This window comes from Cavia porcellus, unplaced genomic scaffold, assembly GCF_034190915.1.
Source record: "Cavia porcellus strain 051 isolate PalLab524CR breed Dunkin Hartley unplaced genomic scaffold, mCavPor4.1 scaffold_20, whole genome shotgun sequence".
NCBI lineage: Eukaryota > Metazoa > Chordata > Mammalia > Rodentia > Caviidae > Cavia > Cavia porcellus.
Genome location: NW_026947503.1, coordinates 55,053,359 through 55,077,096, shown reverse-complemented (window position 1 = coordinate 55,077,096; position 23,738 = coordinate 55,053,359). Strand labels below are relative to the sequence as shown.

Sequence of the window (23,738 nt, the reverse complement as noted above, 5' to 3'; positions counted from 1 at the left end):
AATGCAAACATGGTTTGGTTGTGGTCTTGTTTGCCTACTAGTGATGTCCATCTGGTGTGGTGGGGACAATTCTGGGCTCTTTGGCTGCCTGGAAGTTCAGAGGTAGTACCAAAAATGTAGGGTCTTTCCTGGTCAATTGTCATGCATTTCACAAGCTCTGCAAGGCATCTAGGAAACTAGTGGGATGTGACAACATGCTCTGCCTTTTGCCTTCTATGTGCCAAACGTGGGACTGGAAAGACAGAGAGTTCATTCCCTAACCAGGCCTCCACCCCAAGCCATTGCCAAATCCCTGGGCCCAGTATGAGAAGAGGAATCTGTTAGAATGGAGCTGGAAGACAAGAGTCAATGCCAGTCATTCTATCTGACTGTATTTATCACGGGTGAGTTCTTGTAGGGTCACCATCCTTGTAAACCACAGGTTCATAACAAGACTGCTTGCATGGACTTTTTCCATTCTCTTCCATATCTTCCCATAGAGGTTTCCCCTCCCTCACTCCTGGCCCTTCAAGAAACCACAGAAATCCCCCTCAGCTCTGAGAAAGGGCTTCGCTCTCTTTCCTGACCTTCCCGCCGTACTTTATACTTTGACAGTGCAGTGAGGGCACAATGCCTTGCTCTGTGATTTCCTTGCGCATCTTCTTCCCAAAAGGTGGTGAAACACCTCAGCACCTCGCGTTCGCCATCATCACCAGGTGCCTTATCCTTTTCTGCTTGCACAACACTCACCCAGCAAAACCCAGACACTGGATCAAGAAAACCAACCTGCATTTTTCTCCTACACTCAGACCGCTGAAGAATAGTTAAATAACAGTGCAAACTGCTGTCATTACTCACTCTGTAGTAACTACACCTTAAGCATTGCCCAGGGCAGCCTCTCTCCTGTCACCAACTGTAGCAGCTGCTCCAAACCTTTCCACCCTAGTCAAATTCACTGTGTCCTCATCATCAACAACTTGGTTCTTTTCCCTTTCAGCAGCTAATATAGGAGAGAAAGTGAGAGTGAAAGAGAGAGAGAGAGAGAGAGAGAGAGAGTGCTCATCAGAGACTACCTTAATTCTGCCTCCCATTTCTATCTGCTACTCACCCCTCAACTTGTGACTATGCAAATGCTGGTGGTTTCTGCAATCAGATCACTATACTAGCAAGCTCTTGTCCCTCAGCTTTTTAAAGTGGTAGATATTTAAAACACTAACTAACTGCTTCTAAGGAGAATTATCCTCAGCCAGCCAGGCCCTACCTAATGTGAAGGCCATATTCCATTCTCCTGGAGGGCAGACTCAGCAAACACAAAATCAGCACAGGTGAAATAGCCAGACCCCTGCCCCAAGGTGGGGGTGCCCTGGTGGTGTGGTTTGTGACACAGCACCTCCTTTCTGAGTCACACTGAAGTTAGTTTCCAGGCAAGAGCATGCTGTGTGAGCTTTCTCCTCCACCATTCCCGCCTCTCTTATTCCCCCCAAAGTCACCTGAACAGGAACTCCCCGGCCCTGGCCCTGCTCTCAGGAGCTATCTGTCCAAGGTACACGCTGATTCTTAGGTTCTTTCCTCCTGTCAGCATTGAGGTGACTCTCCTCTGCCCGAAGCCAAGGTGCGCTGGCTCTTACCTCTGCTGCCTCGTCGCTTCTGCACCCCAAACCTCTTGAAGCTGCCAGGTGGCCTCTCTCCACAGCCCTTGTCCCTAATGAATACACATGAGACCACTCCTTCTTAAAACTAAAACAAACAAAAACTCACAAGCCCTTTATCTCCTTTTTAACATTTTGTGGCCTTCACAGAGGAGACACTGAAAAAGCAATCAACAGCTATGTTCTCACTTTGTTACGTCCTTAGCGGAATGTAATTCTTTAAGATACTATATACCGGGCTGGGGATTTAGCTCAGCGGCATAAGCGCCTGCCTTGCAAGCAGGCAGTCCTGAGTTCGATCCCTGGTACCGATAAAAACGAAAAAGACAAAAAAAAAAAAAATTAAAAAAAAAAAAAGATACTATATACCAGAAGAGAGGAAGATTTTAGAAGAAAAATAAGTTATATTTTTGACATAAGGCTGAGATGCCTGTCATTTTACATTGAAAATGTCTGTTAGGCGGTTGATAATGAGGGTCTCTCGAGAAGAAGTACTAGTAAATATTTGGCTGGCTCTTGGGCAGGGATGGATAGACAGACAGATAGATATAGATAAGGCATTTTACTGCTATGAAGTTTTATAATTTACAAAAACAATAATATTCTTCATTCTTAGTAATTACTCTTCATTGTAAACTCCATGCCACCAATCAGTTCTCACAGGCTTTTTTTAGTGACTTTTGCCAAACTCTCTTTGGACAGCAAAGTTGTAACTACAACTGATGAATGAGTTACAACATACATAGTAGTTGACGTTAATGCTTTTATTTAAGGAGTAAAGGAAAGCGAAATGATGATGTGGGTCAGAACTTGTACTTCAGTGATATGAGCACCTTTTTTCTGAACAGTAGTTTTTAACACTAGGGAATTATTTTCTTAATTTTCATGTTAGTCATAATCTAACAGCTATAGACACAACATGCTATTTCAGCTTAATCTCTATTATCAACATTTTCTAAATCACTTTCCTAAGTATAGACAATCAATAAAGAACAAATTAGGCTCTGATTTGTATCATTTCCCAATTTCCATGCTAAAAATGCTCCCACTGTGACACTTTTGACTATGGCAACATAGCATCACCGGATGCGTAGCTGATGAGATGACACATTATATAGTATTTCCACCACTCAGATGTAATAGTCATTTATAATCTCAAGAGCACTGAAAATAAAGAAGTATAGCAAAATGTGAAGTAGTGGATTGTATTAGTTCTTTTTAAAATATAATTTAGTCATAAATTTATACAGTTTCATAATGGTTAAGGTTAGCAACTGATTCAAAACACTTAAAAATTTACCAACTGCTCTTCATGAGGGCATGCAACCTACCATTGTTTTAAGCTTAAATGGAGAATCTGGACAGGGATATAAAGCATATAGACAGTCACATCAGGGCTATGGAGGAAAGCTGTCCAGGGAGAATATATTTAGTAATGTGGTCACAGAAAGTAGCAGAAGATGAACCCCCCAGGAGGATACCAACAATTAAAGGTCAGCCAGTTAAACGGGAACAGGGGGAGAAGATGAGAAATAGCAGATGGCAAGATAAAAACGGGGTTAGAGGAAAGGGTGGTCAGAAGAGCTGAAGGAGAAAAACGACTTGAGAAAGTGGCTAGCAGCATGCAGTAACAGGAGCTGATGACACAGAATGAGTTACCCCTTCATGACAGACCGCTTATTCACTCACTGACATTTCGATGAGCACTCTGGAGTGATTAGAAAACTAGTGCACTAAAGTAGGGGGACCTTTTAGTCTTACTTCAGACTGAGGACCAAAGCACTTCCCCTCCAATCAAAGCTCTAGCTCACTCACATGAGGTTTGCTGAGACTTATCAATACTCACCTCAAAGGCATAGGAAGAGCGATGTGAAAAGGATGCGATGTGGGAATTTCTTTGAAAATTTTCAGGGGATTGAGAATGAAAAGCTCAAGTGCATTATACTTAATTCAAGCTCAGGATGCCTTCAGAACGACTTCAAAATACATGAGCTAAAGCTTCTAGAGTGTAAGGACACAGCCACCTGGTATCTGACTCATTTCAGGAAAAACAATGCAGGAGTGAGAGCAGGTGCAGGGGTGAGGAGAGGGCAGTCTGAGAGGTCGCTGGACTGCCACCAAGAGAGACCAGCGCCTGGGAATACTGCAGTGTATCCTTCCTGAAGGAGTTCTGTGGGAAGCGAAGTGACGCTGGTGTTTCTGTTTGGACGTGGGGAAGAAAACAACAGCAGACAGAATTCTCAGGACTAGAATCTGACACAGCTGCTCACTTCCGGTGTTGTGTTTTCTTGCCCTGGTTTCTGTGGCACAGTGTCTTCTTCTCGCTCTCCCTCCACTTCTTGATTTTTCATATCTTCTCACTAGTTTTTATCACTCTGCTCCTCCCAAATGCTTTTATCTCCAAGGGTTCAAGCTTCTAATACATAAATATCTGTAGGTCTCATCTATTCACATGGCTTCAACATCACCCCTGTGTTTTGAGACTCACAATTGTCCAGCTCCCACTGCAACTTGTCTCAGGTCCCTAGACAATTTCCAATTGTCTTTAAACAGCTCTGAACTGACTTTCTGATGGACTCATCGAACTTGGACCCTTTTTTCTTTACAATTTTCTGAATACTTGAGATTCTTAAAAACCTTTGGCATAAAACTCAGAAGTTGTATTCCTTATATCCACCCAAGAAAAATGAAACAAGATGGACGGATGGAAGAATGTGTGGACAGATATCCATACCAGAATTATTCATAACAGCCTAAAACTGGAGCTATCAACTGAAACGGAAAAGCCAAATGTGCTATGTCCATACAATGGAATATTACCCAGAATAAAGAATGAAAAACTACAGGTACACACCAAGTGGATGAATCTCAAAGCCATCATGCCATGGTAAAAGATCAGAGACAAAAATTTACATAGAGTATGACTTCAGTTAAATCAAATTTCCAGAAAAGGTAAACATATAGCAAAAGGAAGCAGATTAGTATTTTCTGGAGCCAAGGCTATAAATAGCCATTGCCTGCAGTTGAGCATGGAGAAATATTTTTGGAGTGATGGAAGTGTTTTGAAATTGGTTTGGTGGTGAATTGGCTATTCAACTGTAGGAATTTACTAAAAATTACTGACCAGTACCCATCACAGAAGAATCAATAAAAATGTTAAAGAAATTGCAATGTGATATGTAATATTGTTTATTACTACATTAAACATACATAGTACTAAACATTTTTTAAACAAATATAAATGTGAAATTTGAACATCTATATGAACCCAGGAAATTGGATAAGGAGATATGTAATCCATTTGCCATGGGTTATCTCAAGGGGTAGACGAGGGGGAATTTAGTCATTTTCTTTATACAGATTTAAACATACTTAACAACATAAATGACATGTAGGCTACTTTGGAAATTATTCCTAAAAATAACAGAGGAAACTAAACATTTAAACAAAAGCGCAACAAAAGACTCAGATCTAGCAGGCATCACTAGACATTACACATGGTGTAAGAGAAATAGGTTCAATTGAAAAAAAAAGTAGGCAGAAGTTAAGAAGAAACTCAGCTAGCAATTTTTAGAAGTCAGACAGAAATACCAGAGAAATCCAAATGTACATGTGTTAAACAGGGCTGTGCTACCACTGCAAGAAAAGAAATAGCAAGGAGTATTTCCACATTAAGTTGCAATGTCTCCATGTGCTGGTAAGAACCCCAGGTGTGGGCCAGGAGGAGAACCAGTGGCTTCCGTGAGCTACCAGCATGTGGGCTGAGAATCAAACACCCTCCCCACCCCATAGCTACTGAGAGTAGATATCTATGCATCTCTTGGGAGGATAACAATATGTAATATAGCAAATATGGGGGATTTCCTTCTATCTTCTGTTTGAAGGGAAAGGTTGTTTTCACTGTTTTGTTATGTTTCTTTTGCTTTATTCAGTACTTTCCATTGGTTTTATAATGTTCTGTTTTTGGTTTGATTTCACTATACCTGATTGACTGGACAACTATTGTGAAGATAACAAGATACACCATAGTATCTATTACTACCATCCCAGTATCCTACTGTGAAGTTCTGTAGCAATTCACTGCTTTGTCTCCATTGGCTTTGTTCTGTCCTGTTCTGTTGTATTTTTACTACTTTCAAAATAAAATAAAAATAAAAATAAACCAAAAGCTGATAGGATTGTATGGATAAACCAAAAATACAGGTATGAAGTCAAAATAAAAGTAATGGGAAAGGCTTTTCCTTTCTAGGTGGTCTTTCATTTTGCACTTAGTGAGTACATCAGTATGTGGCAGACACTGTTCTGGGTACAGAGGCTGTCACTGTATGCAAAGAAACACAAGACTCCCTGCGCACATGAAACATCCTCCATGTGGAGAAACAGACAATATACAAAACCAAGATTTATATAAGTGTTTGTCTAACTATGTATGTATTATAAATTTATGATATATATTGAAAAAAAGAAGACTAGGGAGTACCACGGGAAAAAATAGATGCCACCATTCTTAAATGGGTGGTCAGGGAAGAATCACACTAATAAGGTGATATTGTGCAGAGACCAGAAAAAATGAAAGTATAGTGAGCAATGTGGATCTCTAAGAGAAAATCACAGCCCCACTGACAGACGTGTGACTGGCATCTTTCAGAACGCAGAGACCTGAGTGACCTCCTTGCATTAAAAGACACTTTAAAGCGTAAACAGTCAAATGGACAAGGTTTTAGCTAATGAAAGAAAAATGACACGCGATTAGCTCAAGACAGACTGTAATGTGGGATAAAAGAACCAATAGTAAATACAGAATGACATCATATAAAAAGGGAAAGAAGAGAGGAAGAACTCCAAAATAAAAACATTAATAATGTTTATCATTAAACAGTGGATTTATTTATTTATTTTATTTTGCCTGCTCATTCATTTGCTTTCTAATTTTCCTAAAACTAGCATGTATTACTTTAAGACATTTTAATGAGAAGTGAGGTAGTAAATTTGTTGGGTATACTGATTTAAGAAAAAGGTTTTGTTTTGTTTTGCTTTTGCTTTTGTTTTTTCCCCATTTTGTTCTGTTTTCCTGAAACAGGTAAGGTTGTTGAGTTGTTCAGGCTGGGTTTAAATTTTGCAGTCTTCCTGCCTCAGGCTCCACCAGCCCTGGGATTACAGGCAAGTGCCACCATGTCCAAAGGATATTTCATCTTTTAAAATTACAAGTTAAAGCTAAATATTAAACATTATAAAGTAAAGAAAATATAGGTTAAAATTACTTTCCAAACTTTCAAGTACCAAAGTAGACACGTTTATGTATATTTAGTAATCAAACTTATATATGCTAAAAGCTAAACTGCTTTTTAAGTGTGACTGATTACATAATTAATGTGTCCAAAAGGCTATTATACAAATACAGCATTATCTGTTGAGATTATCCAAATATATAAGGCTCTTTAAAATCATTAAGCAACAGTTTTACAGACATAAATAGCAAAATACAAATGCCTAAAACTGCAGAGAATATTCAATTTGAACCTCATTATTAACTGGAGAAAGAAACATTGGAATAAACTACCATTTCTACATATGAGATTAACACGAATTTATTGTTCTAAATGTTAATAATTGTCAAGACTGTATAAATTAATATAATCTCATTATAAAGAAATGTGGCAGTATTTAAGTAGAGCCTTAGAAAATGTTTATATCTTTTGATAATTCTACTTCTAGAAATAATAAAATAATAATCAGATTTTAATTATTTATATTCATATAGCACTTACTATATGCCAGGCACTACTGTATCTAATGTAGTTAATGTGTAATCACATTAGGAAGCTAAGGTTATATGTGTATATTAATAATCCTTACAACAAAGCTCAAGTAAGTAGGTATATTTCTTAAGTAGTAAGTGATGAAAGAAAGCAGGAATTCAAATCCAAGCAGACTGACTCCAAGTTCTATGTACCTAACTACTCTACTTTGCCTCTCTATCGAATAAGCATGCTTATAAAGATGTTCACCTCAGCAGTACCAACAAGAATTTCTATAAGAAGAGCCAAATATTCTGCAATATGGGAAATGATTAAGAGATAGTATAGATAATATCTACTTTATAAAAATGATATGAATCTTTCAATTAGAGCTTTTTAGGTTATTATAAAACTATTAGTCTCTTAAGAAAATGAAAACAAAAATTATAAGGTATACTTTTTAAAGCATTTATATTGTAATTCATCTAGTTTAAAGTGCTACTGACTTTGAATAACATTCCTCATTACTTTCTATATTATAAAGAAGGTAAAAAAGTCCCAGTTTCAGAGTTATTAAAATGATGAGAGACATTGTAAATTTAGTTGAAAATACAAGATCCTACTTTATTTTTTTTTAAACAGATCTTCTCATCCGAGTTTCCAAATAGGAAGTCATAATTGTATGGCTGACCTTTCACAGCCTGAATTTTTGCTCATCATCTTCTCCCCTCTGTGACCCCTCTGTGGCTTTGATATCTGTGATAGGTGACTCTCAAGTCGGTTGGATTGAGAGATGCCTAGATTACCAAAATACATTTCTTGCGGGTCTGTGAGGGCATTACCAGAAATGATTGGCATGTGAACCAGCCAACTGTGGAGCCAACTGTGCGCTAACCGTGGATGGCATAGTCTGATTGGTTTGCAGATTTGATGGGACTAAAGTGGAGGAAGATGGAAGTCAGCCAGAGCTCACCAGTTTTCAACCTTTCTATGTGGACTCTTATCAGTGACTCTCCAGGGAGGTCCCAAACCTTCATCCTCCAACAAGGACTGCATCTTTGGTTTCTCTTTCTCGAGGCTCCTGGATTCTTGAACTAACCAGCTACTGGATTCTCTGGTCCTGAAGTATACAGATGGCCATCGTGGACCTCTAATCCTGTAAGGCAATCTACTAAATCCTCTTCTATAATTACATCTATATTCTATTGGTTCTGGCTCTCTAAAGAACACTAAACAGTACAATATACTCACCCAAATATGAGCCCTCATACACTTACCAAAAAGATATTACTATTTTCCAATAGAAGATAAATGATTACTATTCACTACACATGCCAGATCAGAAACACATCGTCCTGAATATAAAGGAACTGTCTACTACAGGAACTTGGAAATTCTTACACACCATAAAATGTTAAAAACACAATATGTTTAACAGGTGGGCTTTGATCATGGTTGGGTGAATATTATGCAGTAAAGAAAGCCATTTGGAATGTAACAAGAGTGGTTGGGGAGGATTATATGGAGGGAGGCAGAAACACTGGGAAATAGAAGGAGCATTGTTAAGGCAGAGCGGGCACGAAGCCAAGACTAAGAAAGCACTGTGACATGGGGAGGCAGAAGGAAGTGCATGATGGTAAGATCATTACATGTGTCATATAGTTAGCTCCACTGGTGAAAGAGCAAAATAGTACATACTTTCCTAGCAAGACAGATCCTAATGATTTAGCTCTGGGCCAAGAGTAGAGGATAAGAGAGACCCAGGAGAAGAAATATTGTCATCAATGTCACCATTATTCTACCCTCATTCCTGTGAAAAGTGCAGTTCACCTAGGAAACTATTTTTTTATAACAAGGAGAAACAGGACAATATTAGCTATGTTTATTATTTTATAACCATAAAATTATTACACTGCTATAATTTATTAACAAATCACTAGAGCTTGCCTCCCTGGTAAGCAGCGGCAGTGCTCCCCTCCCTGGTAAGGGCTGCAGTGTGATAGATTATGGCCCTTCTAGGGGGAGAACCACCCATGTCTCCTGAGATCCATGCCATGTTGGAACTTAGGACACTGGGAAACCAAGCAAGCAGCCTGCCTCCTTGCTAAGCAATAGTGAATATACTAGTGCATGGCCTAGAGTCAAACATCCCACTTCCCCTTCCACTGTCTCCCTGTTAGCAAATGGGAACCAGAAATCTGAGCATCTCTTGGGAGGTTGACCATAGCAAATAAGGGGGATTTCCTTCTACCACCTCTTTGAATGCAAATACTTTTATTACTGTTTTGCTTTATTCTGATTACTGCTCTATTCAATATTGTTTCAATAAGTTCTATAATGTTCTGTATTTCATTTTATTTTGATGTACGTGATTGAAAAACAACTATTGTAAAGATAACAAAATATACTGTGATACCTATTACTGTTAAAAAATCACTAGTATGATCAAATCTTCTGGACTAATCAAAATGAGATATATCCTTCTCTTATACAGCTCCAATACAGACATTTATCCAGGTTCACACTTATCCAAACCTCCTGGGGCCAAATATGTACATACATATTATGTGAAACTTCTAAGACAATCTCAGTCCAATGAAGACAGACTAAATAGCTTTGCTACTGGTCTAGCCAGGTTTTATAATTAAATGACCTCAGGATAGGTCAAGATTTGGAAATTCTGGATCAAGCATTGTGGAGCTGAGTTAAAGCCCTCACTTTTACCTCTAATCCACCTATTTCATGACTGATTTTTCAATACAAGAATCTTACATGTCTGTATTCATCTTAATGAAGAGCTATATTTCCTACGTCATTTTTTAAAAGCAGTGTTTATGGAACCCTCACTGTACTGGGAATCATGCTAGAAACTGGGTGACAAGTGGTATACAAAGTCCCTGCCTTCAGAGAGCTGACACTCCCTTTGGACAATGAGGAAAGTCATAAGGAAGTATAGGTGATTAAAGAATTCAGTGTTTGATCCCTAAGCCTAGTAGTAGCTATAAACCCGAGGAATGTCATCATCTAATGGGGACTACCAGGCCAGAGACCATATCATACATCACAGCTATTTATTTTTGATATTAACACCATATGAGACCATAATCAAGCTACCTTTGAATTAGAATATACAGCATACATGTGGTCACAGTCCCCCTTTCCTCCCTACAACTGCTTATTAAACGGTTACACTTGCAACCTCAAACTGGCAGCGCCATCAGCATTCCACGGCCAGCCCTGGAGCACAGCCTGGCACAGCTGTAGTGCGGGCTTATCTAGTGAAACCCTGAGAGCAAGGCCACAGGAAATGAGTGCCAGGATGTTCTGAAGTCCTGACTCTGAGTCAAAGGAGGCCTCAGGGTGTTCAGAAGGCCAAACTTTCGGTCTAAGGAGATTGTCCAATTTTTCAAATACTGTTTGTATCTGCAAAGACTGATGTCAGGCACACCTTTCTATACTTGTTGATTTTTCTGCACCAGGGCTAGACAGTATGCCACACTGACCACAGGACACTCCTGACCAGTTGAATGAATTGTGGCCAGTGATAAGCTGTAAGCATAAAACACAACCAGACTCATAAGACTAACTGGAGAAAAACACATGAAATGTCTCATACATTTGCATGTTCGAATAACATTTTGGGTACACTGGATTAAAATTAAATCCCATGAAACTGAAGTTGTTTGTGTTCTGTACCTTTATTAATGTTTTGTCTGTTTGAACCGAGTTTCTGCTATAAGTGAATAATGATTTCAGTTTTAAATTTGGTTGTAATTTTGCTTAACATATTTGAAAGTAGAACCTTATATTACTTTAATATATTGTTGAGATTTTTTTTTGACATGGAGGAGTAGGATTATAGGAACATGCCACTGTGCATACCTCTAGAAATATCTAGTTAAAGTTGGGTTTCCCCCAATCTGATAAGTGAATTTAGTAAGTTTACATTTATTGTGATTACAGATGTACTCTGATGTAATTCTTTTTTAACCACCTTTTGCTCCTTCTTTTCATTAGATGGATATATTTTAGTTTCTTCCTTTTTCCTCCCTCATGACTCTAAATTCCTAAGTTGTCTTCTTTGAATGATTCTTGCATTTTTATGTAATACTTTTAACACTATCCTTATGGTATTAATTGAAAAATTTCCAAGAAAGTCAAGTGTTTCGGTCTTCCTGTAACTCCTGATGATGAAAACCTCTCGGTATGTTATATTCTATTCATTCACCATGCTATCTTATTCTACTTTATCAGAATCAGCTATTTATTGCTATAATAAAGCTACACACACAGCTTACACAATAAACATTTAGCTAAGGCCTACACGGTCCTCCTGATCTGGGCAAGGCTTGCTTAAGCTTCTGTGGCCAGCTGGCTAGACAGTTGAACTGATTTGGGTTGAGAGCAGACTGGCTCAGCTTTGCCTTCCACGCCTCTCACAATCCTCCAGAAGGTTGGCGTGAGCATATTTCCATGGCAAAGAGGAGGCACACCAGTGGACGAACTGCTGAAGTATTTCCCAAGCTAACATCCCATTGGCCAAAAGCAGACTCAAGCTTCTGGAAAATCCACTGCACCTTGTGAGCTGGAGTACTGCAAAATCACATGTCAAAGGAGCATGGACTTAGAGAAGTGAAAAATTGAAATCACTAAAACAATCACCTTATCATCTTTACCTTTTCTTCACATCTAAAAGAAAAGGTTTCCTATCAGTTATAAAACAAATTTTTTACACAATCACTGCTTTTTCATCCAACACTTTCTTTCTGGATTATCATGTTTTTGCTTAAGTACATCTCCTATGAATGATAAACTCTCCTGGTATTGGTGAGCCTGAAATCACTTTCATTTTCCACTTCAAAATTCTATTTAGTAGGATGTAACATTTAACCTTATTTCCCTCGTGCCTTTTGATTGCTAGGGAATTCTCATCTTTCATTTCATTTATTTACAAATAATGTGGATTTTCTTTCAAGTAGGTTTTACAGGTTTCCCCAGAACACCAATATAACATCTGGGTGTGAGCTGTTCTCATTTTTATTTTCCCTGATTGGGCTAGTGGATTTAACAATCTATGTATTTACAAACTCAGTTGTAGGGGTATCAGCTGTTATGTCGTTTCTACTCACCCTTCAATTTTTTTTTTTTTCTGGAGATGTTACATCAAAACTCACTTTTCCTTTACTTGCTCCTTCACAGACACTTTTTAAAAATGTTTTGTGATGTTCCAATATGGGACAATTTCATACAGCCATCTAAATCCCAAATTTTCTCTTTAACTGTGTCCCTTCTGTTATTTATGTTAATTAGCATGTTTCAATGACTAGATTATTTTAAAATGATTTTTCTATGTACTTGTTACTTCATTTTGTTTTGTAATTTCATATGTATTTGAAGATCCATATGGATTATCTGAGCATCCTTAATCTCATTTTTTATAAAATTAATTTCACGTGGTGTGAGTACATATTCTGTGTATTAGTCAGGAGTTGTGGGGAGAAAAATTAGAATCAGGACACAGAATTTATAAAATTATTTTATTATGGTCACCCAGAGTTTAACATAAAGTGCAAGAAATCTGTCCACAACACTAAAGACTCAAATATTCAGTCAAGGACCTGGATCCCACAGCAATGTTCTACATGAGCCCAGATGAAAACCTAGAGCCCATGACAACGCCTCCTATGAGTCCAACTGGAGGTCGAGAGCCCAGGAGAAGGATTCATGCCAGTCTGTTTTATGGATACCTGCTGGGAAGGCCCAAATGTCAGTGGTGAAAGTTAGGAAGTCTATGCCAGCAGAATGAAGGAGCTGTGCTGGTGAGATGAGGATTCTACACTGGAGCTGAGAAGTCACACTCACAACAAAGACCAGGGCTGTCCTAAAAAGCACCACAGCCATCCTCAGCGACACGGAGGTCCGGAGCTCCTCCGATGATAAGAACAGTCGCATACATGCTAGGAAGCCAGTGTGACGAGTTTCTCCTGGAGATTAAACGGCTCAACAGCAACACTTAGAGAAACCCACGACACCCCACTTCTCTTCCTCCATGTCTCTATTTATGCTGGCAACTTTCCTCAGGTGGAACATCTACACTCAGCACCATGCTGATTTAATTCAGCTGGCGTTAAATTGACCATCAGTTTTTAATCCATAACATTGTAAATATTTGATGAGGTACTTTGAAAATCTGGACCATGGTCTTAAAGATGGTTCTATCTTTTCATTTTTCTCTCATTCCCATTTTTCCTCTCTTCCTGTCCATTTGTCCCTCTGGATCCTAAACCAAATGCAGAAACAAATCTTTGACAAATTGTATTTATGTGATGATGTTACGAATTATTTTTTGTATCCATTTACCAAGCTTCAGAATAGCTTGGCTCAATTCTAGACCAAGAGCATCATGCTCAGCTGCCTCCAAAGTCCTAGGTCAACAAGCAGCAAGGTTTTATTTTTTTAAATATTCCTTTTAAAAAGAGTAGAAAATTGGAATCTCACCTGTTAGCCTCTTCCTGAAAGCAGCTCCAGTATCTGACCTGTATATTATTAGTCTCTAATACTCCATAGCAGCCAATTTTACAAATGCTACCACCAGTCTATACACTCAGAACGAGGCCCATGGTTTCAGCTTTACTCTGCAGTTTACATGTCTATTCCATCTTGGTCTACAGAAATGTTTAGCCTATGTGAGCCTGGTTATCTCTAGTTTGATCCTTTTACATTTTTCTGTTAGTTGCAGCAGCAGCATTAATAGCTATGATGTGTTTGGAGAGGGTACCCCTACACATGAAATACATTCTTAATCAAAAAGTCTACATAAAATATTCAGAAACACATACCCCTAAATAAACCAACCATCCACATATTTTCTAGCCTTAGACTTTATTCCATTTCTAAAGAAATTAAGTTGAAATGTGAAATCCACATTTTAGTGGTATTACTAATTAAATACAAACTGTTAACTTTTAATAGACTATTATAAATTACAGTTCAAAGCCACTTAATCACTGGAACCTATAGATAGATTTTATTTCACTGAACCAAAAAGAGTCAGTACCACTGATTTGCAGCTTGGAATTCATTTCCTTTTTTTTTTTTTTTTTTTTTGAAAATCTAGTTATAACTTATTAAAACTCAAAATGCTTTTTGGGGGGTGTGGAGGATGAATGACTTTCTGAATAGCCCGAGAGTCGTGAATAAAGGAAAACATTGCTGTGTTTATTTAGAGAGTATTACCCCTTGGAGCCAGCGTTTGCACTAATGCATTTTACATTAGCGTGCCGCATCAGGAAATCCTGACTTTTTGGTGCCAAGGGGGTAATTAATATCAGTTCATGTTTTCAAAATGGTTGTGTTTATGTGGGAATGAAGACTGAGAACTAATATGGAGAGCTTGAAGTATGAAAGCTTACTGTGAAGTGAGATCTTGGGAAAGAAAGGAATACTGAAATTAATGAACAATAAACAGGATTTCTTTGGGTAGAATGATACTGGTACTACAAAGCCAGCCACAACCACACTTGCTTGCTAATTTACTAAGCATTAACAGGCATAATCCCCCAGTAAAGCCATATTGATAGAAAAAGCAAAATCCATGACAGCTGTAAATATTTTGGTCCACTGATAACAGAATCCTAAAAAGTTACAAAACATGATCAAGTATATAAATTAGATGAAAAATGATATTATTCGAAAGTATTCTTCTGTTGCTAATGCAATTACATCTGTAGACATAAGTTCTTTAAATCTGACCCAAATTGAATAATTAGCACCACTACAGGTGAAAATTGATGTTTTTAGAACAGGCTACTTAAAAAACTGTAACTTGATAGATGCCAAAAAGTTATAATTAAGTAAATTTTATCAGTATTCTTAAATTAGTAAAATCTATCGTCATTAAATGACATTCCAATGCAAATGATGGAAAGTTTAGAATTATTATGAAAGAAGTTATTGAATTTTTTTTACTTCATCAGTCAAAAATATAACAAACTTACTTTTAATAGACTATTGCAAATAGTTCAAGGTCATTTAATCACTGGAACACTTAAGAGTTTATTTCACTAAATCAAAAAGCGTGCCCCTGATTTATAGCTTGGAATTCAATTGCTCTTTTTGAAAATCCAGTTATAACTTACTAGAACTCAAAACACTTTTTGGGAGTATGGAGGATGAATGATTGTCTTAGTTACTCTTTAATCCTTATTGCTGAGACAAAATACCTGACGCCCAATAGGAAAGAAGGGAAGGTTTATTTATTACAATTTTGGAAGTTTCAGTCCATACTTAGATGGCTCCAAGGCAGGTCGGCATGGCGGTACCATTCTTGGCTGGCAAACTGCAAGGCACAAGCAGGAGAGAGCCAGACACACCTTCTTCCCGCCATTACACCATACGCTAGCTCCACCCCTAGGCGGGTGTAGCACTCACACCACCAATGTGAACACTAGGCAACGAACCAATCACAAATGCTAGATTTGGTAGAGTCCATAATTCATGAGACTTGGGGGCCAGTGGCATAAACCATGACAATGACTCCTTTTTGAGTGACTGTAAACTATACACATAGTATGCTAAAATATATGACTGCTACAGAGTATATTATAGAGTAGTATGAACTAGCCATCTACTACAATGACCCTAAACTAGAGGTATATAGGCTTTGCTGCTACACCAAAACTGCTTGGTGAGGTAGAAGTGTCATTTCTCTTATGTCAGAATCCAAGGTGATGTGAAGAAGAGTGGCTTCGGGGGATTTTTTATTCTATTTGTACTGCCATTCTTTAGAAAATCTGTAAGACCAAAGCTCCTCAACACACCATGTCCCACCTTGGGAAATAGAAAACAGAAGCGTTTTAAGAATGGGTCCTAACTGGCTGAGAATTTAATTCAGCGGCACAACAACATGCCTGACAAGCGTGAGGTCAAGAGTTCGATCCCCAGCAAAATAAGAATGGGACCTAGAGGTTGAACACATCATTTCAGCTTACATCATATTGGCCTGAACTTATAAGTCATATGGCTACATCAGGCTGCAAAAAGGATTTTAAGTGTCTCTAAAAAGGCAGCCACCTAAAACATGGGGTTATTTTTAAACTAAAGGAAAAGAAAATTAGTATTGTCTAACAGAGATGAGAAATAATGAAAATCTCAGAATATTCAGCATTTCTTATCTATTTTAACATTACTTTTTAAATGTAATTATTATAAAACCTCTGGGGATATTACAATTACAACCTAATCATAAATAGGACTCATACACAAAGTTCTTAAACTATGACTCTACCAGAAACATAAAATTTAAATATATATATATAAGTATATATATATATACATTTAATCTATATAAACATGTACTTGTAATACACATATGCACGATTCTATTTAGGCATGTGTATGTGTAAGAACACTTCCCCCTTTATTCTCAAAAGTTCCCCAGACTGAACAATAAATTACATGATCAGTCTTCTGACAGGTCATTATTAAACCAATGAAAATTACATTGCTTTATTTATGAAACTTAGATTCATAAGCAGTAAAACAACATTTTCGATTGATTTCTTAAATTTTTCTTTTTTTTTTTTTTTTTTTTTTTTTTGTCTTTTTCCTTTTCATCGGTACCAGGGATTGAACTCACGACTGCCTGCTTGCAAGGCAGGCGCTTATGCCGCTGAGCTAAATCCCCAGCCCCTCTTAAATTTTTCTTTAGTAACTCAGTGTAATAGTTTTAGGCAGCTGTAAAACTAATTAGCAGAGCACAAAAATTGAAGAGCTTCTAAATTTCATGCAAAAATGGCTAAGATGTTTTCATCATTCTATATAAAAACACATTTTAATAATTCTCTTTACTACTAAGAAGCTAGTCATTGTTTGCACTTTGCAGATAACTTTCAGTTTTTAAAACACCTTGCTGGGAGTCACATAACTCAGAATTTTATGGCAATTACATCAGATAATACTTAAATGAGTTTAAAATTTTTCTTTAAAATGGAACTAATAAAACATGCCTCAACTATATTTTTTTTTAAATAAGAGGAGTAAAATGTCATCTCAAATCACTGGAAGAAAAATGGTTTATTTATTAACTGATGTTCAAACAAACTGGTTATGCATACAGGAAGAAAATTAATGGCCCCAAACTATGTACAGTAAATTTCAGAAAAATGCAAGCAAATATGAGGAATATTTTTATAAATTTGCAAGTCAGGAAACAAGTCACAAGTTTTTATTGCATAAAAACCTAAGAATTTTAATACAGTTAAAGACAAGACACTGAAGACAAGACAGAAACAGAGGACCAATGCACACAGAGCATCCTGTATTTCTGTATGTATATGCGTGTATGTCTTCTCTCTCACTACCATCATCACAACAAGAAACAAAGAACATAAGAGACATTTCAGAACAAAAAATAAAAAATGCCATTAAGCATTTGAAAAGATGTTCAACTTACAAATAACATTTTTTAAAATCTAGAATTTTAAATACTAATAAATATAATTAATTAGTGCTGATAAAGGAATACTTTAGGGTGACTTAAAAAGTCACCCTACTTTTTAAATGTGATTTACTTTTTAAATGTCCATAGTGTTACACTGAGCATGTTAAAAATGTACTACATAGATTCAGAGCACACACACACACTCTTTTCTGCCAATAGTTTATGAAAACTTCAGAGGTAACAGAGGAACAGGAAGCTTTCAAGATTTTTCTAGTTTTTAAAAAAGGAAGTTATGACCTTAAAATCAAGACTCCAAAATACAGAAGCCATGCTGGGTTTGGGAGGAGTACAAGAAGCCAATTTGCCCTTCCAGTAAGCTGTGCAAACTATGTGGGGTCCAGGGAGAAGTCAGTTCACCCCTCCCAAGAACAGACCAGCAAGCGGGCTGAGAATCAAGACACCGCACCCATTCCAGCCCCATAAGCAACTGGTTTGGAGGACAGGCTGAGCTGATAGCAACTGAGGTACAAAAACAACTAGATGCTTGTATTGTTCCACTGATTTTGCAGGCCTAAAGGCCGGTAGTGTGAGCATCCATTGGGAGCATAACAGTATGCAATATAGCAACTATGGGGAATTTCCTTGTCTTGTTTCTAAAATCTATTATTGTCCTGTTTGTCAGATTTATTGTTTTGTTTTATTTAATGTCTTGATTGGTTATATTGTTTTGTTTGATTTTACTATGTCTGATAGCATGGGCAATTATTGTGAAGATAAGATATATTATGGCAGCCACTATTAATTTCCTATTATCCTGTTTTGAAGTCCTGTACCACTTTCACTGTTTTGTTTTGATTGGCTTCATTCTGCTTTGTTAGGTTTTATTCTCTTTAAAGTAAAAAAGGAAGAAAGTTACAAAACAGATTACAACATAATTTTTGTTAAAAAAAAAACTAAACAATTTATGTTGGCTTATATGCATAAAATCAATTTGGGAGAAATGTACCAAATCTTTAATAACTGTTTCCTTTAAAGTATGAAATTATGGAGAATGTTCATCTTTTTGTAATGTATTTCTGTTAATCTTCTGTTTAATACGACTTTTTTAAAAAGAAAATGTGCAATAGGATTATACATAAAGATTCTGAGAAGATTTCTATCTCACTGTTAATATTGGAAAAAAATGTTAACTCTGAAAAGACAGAATTTCAAGAGCAGGAAAAGTCCTTCAGGTTCAGGGACTTTTTTTTTTTTTTCTCTTTAAAATTTTTTTAAAGTAGTTATCTTTCAGAAGTCCTTACTGAAATATATAGGGATTAAATAAAAGAGTTTTCCTCAATGTGGGAGATGGCACATAGAGAACAGAAAACTAGCTCTCACTTGCTAAGTAAATAAACTGAGTTACTAGAATATGGGAGCCTGTGGTACCTTCTCTTCATTTTGGTACATGTTTAAAAATTTCACTAAAAATTTTAAAACCAAAACAACATGCCATGTAAATAAAGCCACAAAACAATACTAACATGATTTCAAACAACCCACCTAACTAAGCACACTTAAGCATTCTGAAATGTCATATCAATTGTCCTGATTAATTTTTTAATAATGTTTGCTCCTGGAATTTCATGAAATTGAGTGATATTTATTCATTACAATACACTTTGACAAAAGGAAAATTTTAGTTTCACAGTATAGACAGTTTATATGGAAATGCCAAATTTGGGCGAAAGCTATTGGTAAAGTTATTCCTCTTGCAGGTATCAAAGGAGTAAGGTAATTTTTGTCACCACCAATTAAAAACTTTTACGAAATAAGACTGTTATAAAACAATTAAACCTTGCAAATGCACTAGTCTCCAGGAAGAAAGTCCTGGAGGAAATTCTGCTTATTAAAATTGCAATTTTAGTTTCCATTAAAAGGAGAATAAGACAACAGAAGATGAGATGGCAAGACAAATTATTTCTTAATGTCAGTTGAGCTTATTTCAAATGAGATAACGTATCTACACCAGGTTGGGTTCAGTACAATTTTGTCTCTTCAACTCATTTATCTAATTCAGTCATCTTGATTATAGCCTCATGGACTTCATTTTCAGAGAAAGAATTCTGTAACAAACAGCCTACACAACATGCTGATTACTGAACAGTTAATTCTAATTAACTTGGGCATGGCAAGAGAATTTTGATAAAGTCCTAGAATACAAATATAGTCTGCTTATACTGGACTAACTTATATAAAAACCCACAGCACAGTCTCCAGACAAAACAAGAGAGTCAGAGAGATCTAATTTAAAGAAACAAATGAGAAAATTAAAATCACAAATAATTTATTCTTCGTTAGAGTTGATACAGTTTTAAATAGCAACAAAGTACACAGTGGTGGAAAATTGGCACAGAATCTCTCAGCATTTCAATCACAATAAGGCTGTCCTTGCTTTATCTGTTCAAACTTGATGTCCATTTTCTACTGGACAAGTTGAAAAAGACCCTATTTTGACCTTAGGACACACACATTCTCTCTCTCATACACACACAAAGACAACTGAAATTCCCACTTTTGATTACAGTATGAAGAGAACACAATGTTCCGCTTGTTCAAATTTATGGCATCCCTTCTGTTTTGTTTCCAGTTAGAAGTGGGAAAAACCAATTCAATTACAAAGAATACATCTTATTCCCTGGGCACAGGCAACTGTGATGGAAATAGTAACTTACCTTTGGGCTAGATGTTTTCAGATTATGCTTAAATAACTATGGTAAGAAATTTCTGAATGCATGCTTTCCTGCCCAATGCATTATCCCTGAATTTAACTAAATAATCAGGCACAGGACAGTCTCAAATAATGATTAAATATATCATGCTTATAAACAAATCTAAAACGCAGCTTCTACGCTTTTAATATAGATCAGAATAATCCTCATCAATAAGCATTATACTAACCATTTCTTTGGGTTATATTAACCAACATAAAAAAAGGAAAAAAATATGAGTGTCCCTTTGTAACGGCATTATTTCCAGTTAAGAAAGCTGAAATAAAGGTTTGTAAAGTCTCCTGAATTACTATCTTATTATATAAACCAATTATCCTTCTGATGTTAAAAAATAAAATTACTGGATCCATGTTGACTCTTCTTTAATATTATTTACAAAATGTTTTTTGGTATTATTTACTAAGTCTTCTGATTACTCAAACTAGATAAAATGAACACTTCGTTTTCAGTTATTGCTATTTTAGGAAAGGATTACCACTCGGTTTACATGAAACTGTTACTAAAGATTCTTCAAATCCAACAAAAAGTAATTCTTATTGCCTTACATTTTAAAACAGTATTATAAATGATCTTTATAAAAAAGTTTTAATCCACAAAACTGGAAGGCTTTTAAAAAAAAAGTCTTTTTACTCAAAACAGTTATCACAGTGCCCTTCGTTATCTGACAGATAAAAGGGATTTACGTTTCCTCTCTAAGACCATGACAGTGGACATATGGTGTGCTGTTGTCTTCTCCCTCACCTTTACCTTCATAGTACACCACCTTGAGACCAAAACAATCAGACATCTACCACATGTCAGTCCACATTAGTAAGAGGGTTTCCGATTCTGTCCAGTGCGTAGTGTACCGCCTTGCATATTCACATGAAATAAACATAATATACAAAATATTGCTGCTGTAAAAAGTGTACATTCCCCTCTCCCCCTTACAAAAGAATCTGTGGAAAAGTATTAAATTCCCTTAACCTTCATAAACATACAAAGCTGTTCACACCTTTCAGTCGGTAGGTAACAGTCCATCTGAAACACAGTTCCAAAATCACTGCAAATTGGTTATGTCATTGCATTTTCTGTCCAATGTTGCCATCTAGAGTAGAAATGTGAAATCAAGAGTATTTTTGAGCTACTAAAGCCTTTTACAACTAAACCACAAAGGCTGCTTGAAGATGAAAGAGCCACTTATCCACATGATTTTTCCAAAAAACTAGATGGAATGGAAGGATCTCTTCACAGGGAGGCGGCCACAGTGCTGAGGTGACAATATGGCTGCTAGTAAGTACTGGCTGTTGGAATGTGAGGACTCTTTCACTGTTGGTAATTTCCATACTGTCCCTAAAAGAAAAATATAAAAAATAATTAGGTGATAGTCTGAGCGAAATTAATATAGCACAGAAAATGACAAATAATTTTAACACTGTCATATAACAAAAGCACATCTCCCACGAACAAATCTTTATGGATTGTGCACATAAGTACACAACATCATTCTCCTGATATTATTCAACTGCAAATGGATTTATAGTCCAAAATATACAAGGGTTTGGCAAATAAGCCTAGAAAAGCAGCTGTCATATAGTGAAAATTTGGTGTATTTTGTTGAAGTGAATTAAGTAGGGATGAGTGAGAAGTTGTAGTTGTAAACGTTGATGTAATTAGTATATACTAATGTATAAATTACATCCTAATGTAACAACTTTGAGTATTCAGCTTGTTATAATTACTATTATAAATCAACATCAAGGGTATGTGGGATAAATAGTTAATGAGAGTGGAAACGTAACAGAGAGAGAAAAGTGAAGGAGTCTTCTTTTTAAAAAAAAGCATTTGTGCTTTTCCCTAAGGCCAACAAAACAGAGGTATTCAGTGGAGGTATTTGGATAGGCAGTTGGAATGTAAAACCAAGGAAAAGTGTTTTGCTTTTGTTGTTTTGCATAAGGCAGACCTGAAGAGCTGATGGCGGACAGGACAGGACAGGACAGGACAGGACAGGACAGGACAGGAAAGTGAATAATGTCCAGTAACTATCTGGGAAGGTCAGCTTGAGAAGAGAAAGAATAATCTTTCCCTCTAAAACAGAAGCAGCTGGGCCTGGAGGGGCACACCTGCAATTCCAGTACTCTCAGAGGCTATTTGCAAGAAGAACACAAGTTTAAACCATCTCAGGAAACCTAGCAACTTAGTGAGATCCCATCTCACTATAAAAATTAGACTAAATTAAAATGGGTTTCAGGTCAGGGGTTTGGCTCAGCAGCATAAGCGCTTGCCTGGCAAAGCACAAGGTCGTAAGTTTGATCCCTGGTACAAAAAAAGAGAGAGAAGAAAAATGGGTTTCAGGGACAACACTCTAGTGCACTCATATGTGCACACATCCAACCTGAGCAAATGAAGTATGTGTGTTTATATCTCTAACTTGCAAAAATGATGGGCTGTCAAAACAGGAGCACGGAGGTGCTTGGGATGTAGCTCAGTGCCAAGGCCCTGGGTTCCAGCCCTAGAACTGCAAAAAACTAAAAATAAAACAGAAGAAAAATGGGACATACTAGAAAATATGTGTTTTATTGCAATTTTCTAAAGTGTGTTTGAAGTAGACACTCAGAAAAGCACCTATTTTCCAAAAACAGTATCTACTGAAAGCACATAATTAGCTAATTGTTTCCTTTGGCTAAATTTCTCCAAGTCACATTAGTATCATTCAAGAAAATATATTCCAGAGAGGAAATATTTCCATAGTATAACAAATAGTCCCCTGAAAGCTTATATTTTTACACTAGATAAATGTGATAAACTGTGTTTTGTTTTTGTTTTTTGGGGGGGGTTGGGGGTACCAGGGATCAAATTCATGACCTCGCACTTGCCAGGCAGGTACTATGTCACTGAGCTCTCTCCCCGGTCCCCAAAATCTGTGGAATGTCATGTATATTAAAAAATACTAGCTGGGCATGGTGGTGCATGCCTATAATCTTGGCATTCAGGCAGCTGAAGCAGGAAGATCTTTGTGAGTTCATTACCAGCCTGGGCTACAAAGTGAGCTCAAGCCCAGCATGAACTGCTTAGCAACCTCCTGTCTCAAATCAAACAAAACAAAACAAGAAAAATTGTACTGTCCTTAAAATACAGTTAGGCTATTTCATATTACATAGTCTACAAAGTTATATTCAGC

At 36.8% G+C, this 23,738-nt stretch overlaps 1 protein-coding gene across 2 annotated transcripts in view; it reads right to left on the bottom strand.

Annotated features, from left to right (window-relative positions):
* Positions 1-20,116: 20,116 nt before the first annotated feature.
* Ss18 (SS18 subunit of BAF chromatin remodeling complex) overlaps positions 20,117-23,738 on the bottom strand; it is a 69,927-nt gene continuing 66,305 nt past the window's right edge. For both annotated transcript variants that reach the window (XM_003474023.5, XM_005005560.4), the window contains one exon: positions 20,117-21,910. In XM_003474023.5, coding sequence (XP_003474071.2) covers positions 21,884-21,910 — 27 coding nt within the window. In that variant the 3' untranslated portion in view covers positions 20,117-21,883. The remainder of the gene's footprint in view (positions 21,911-23,738) is intronic.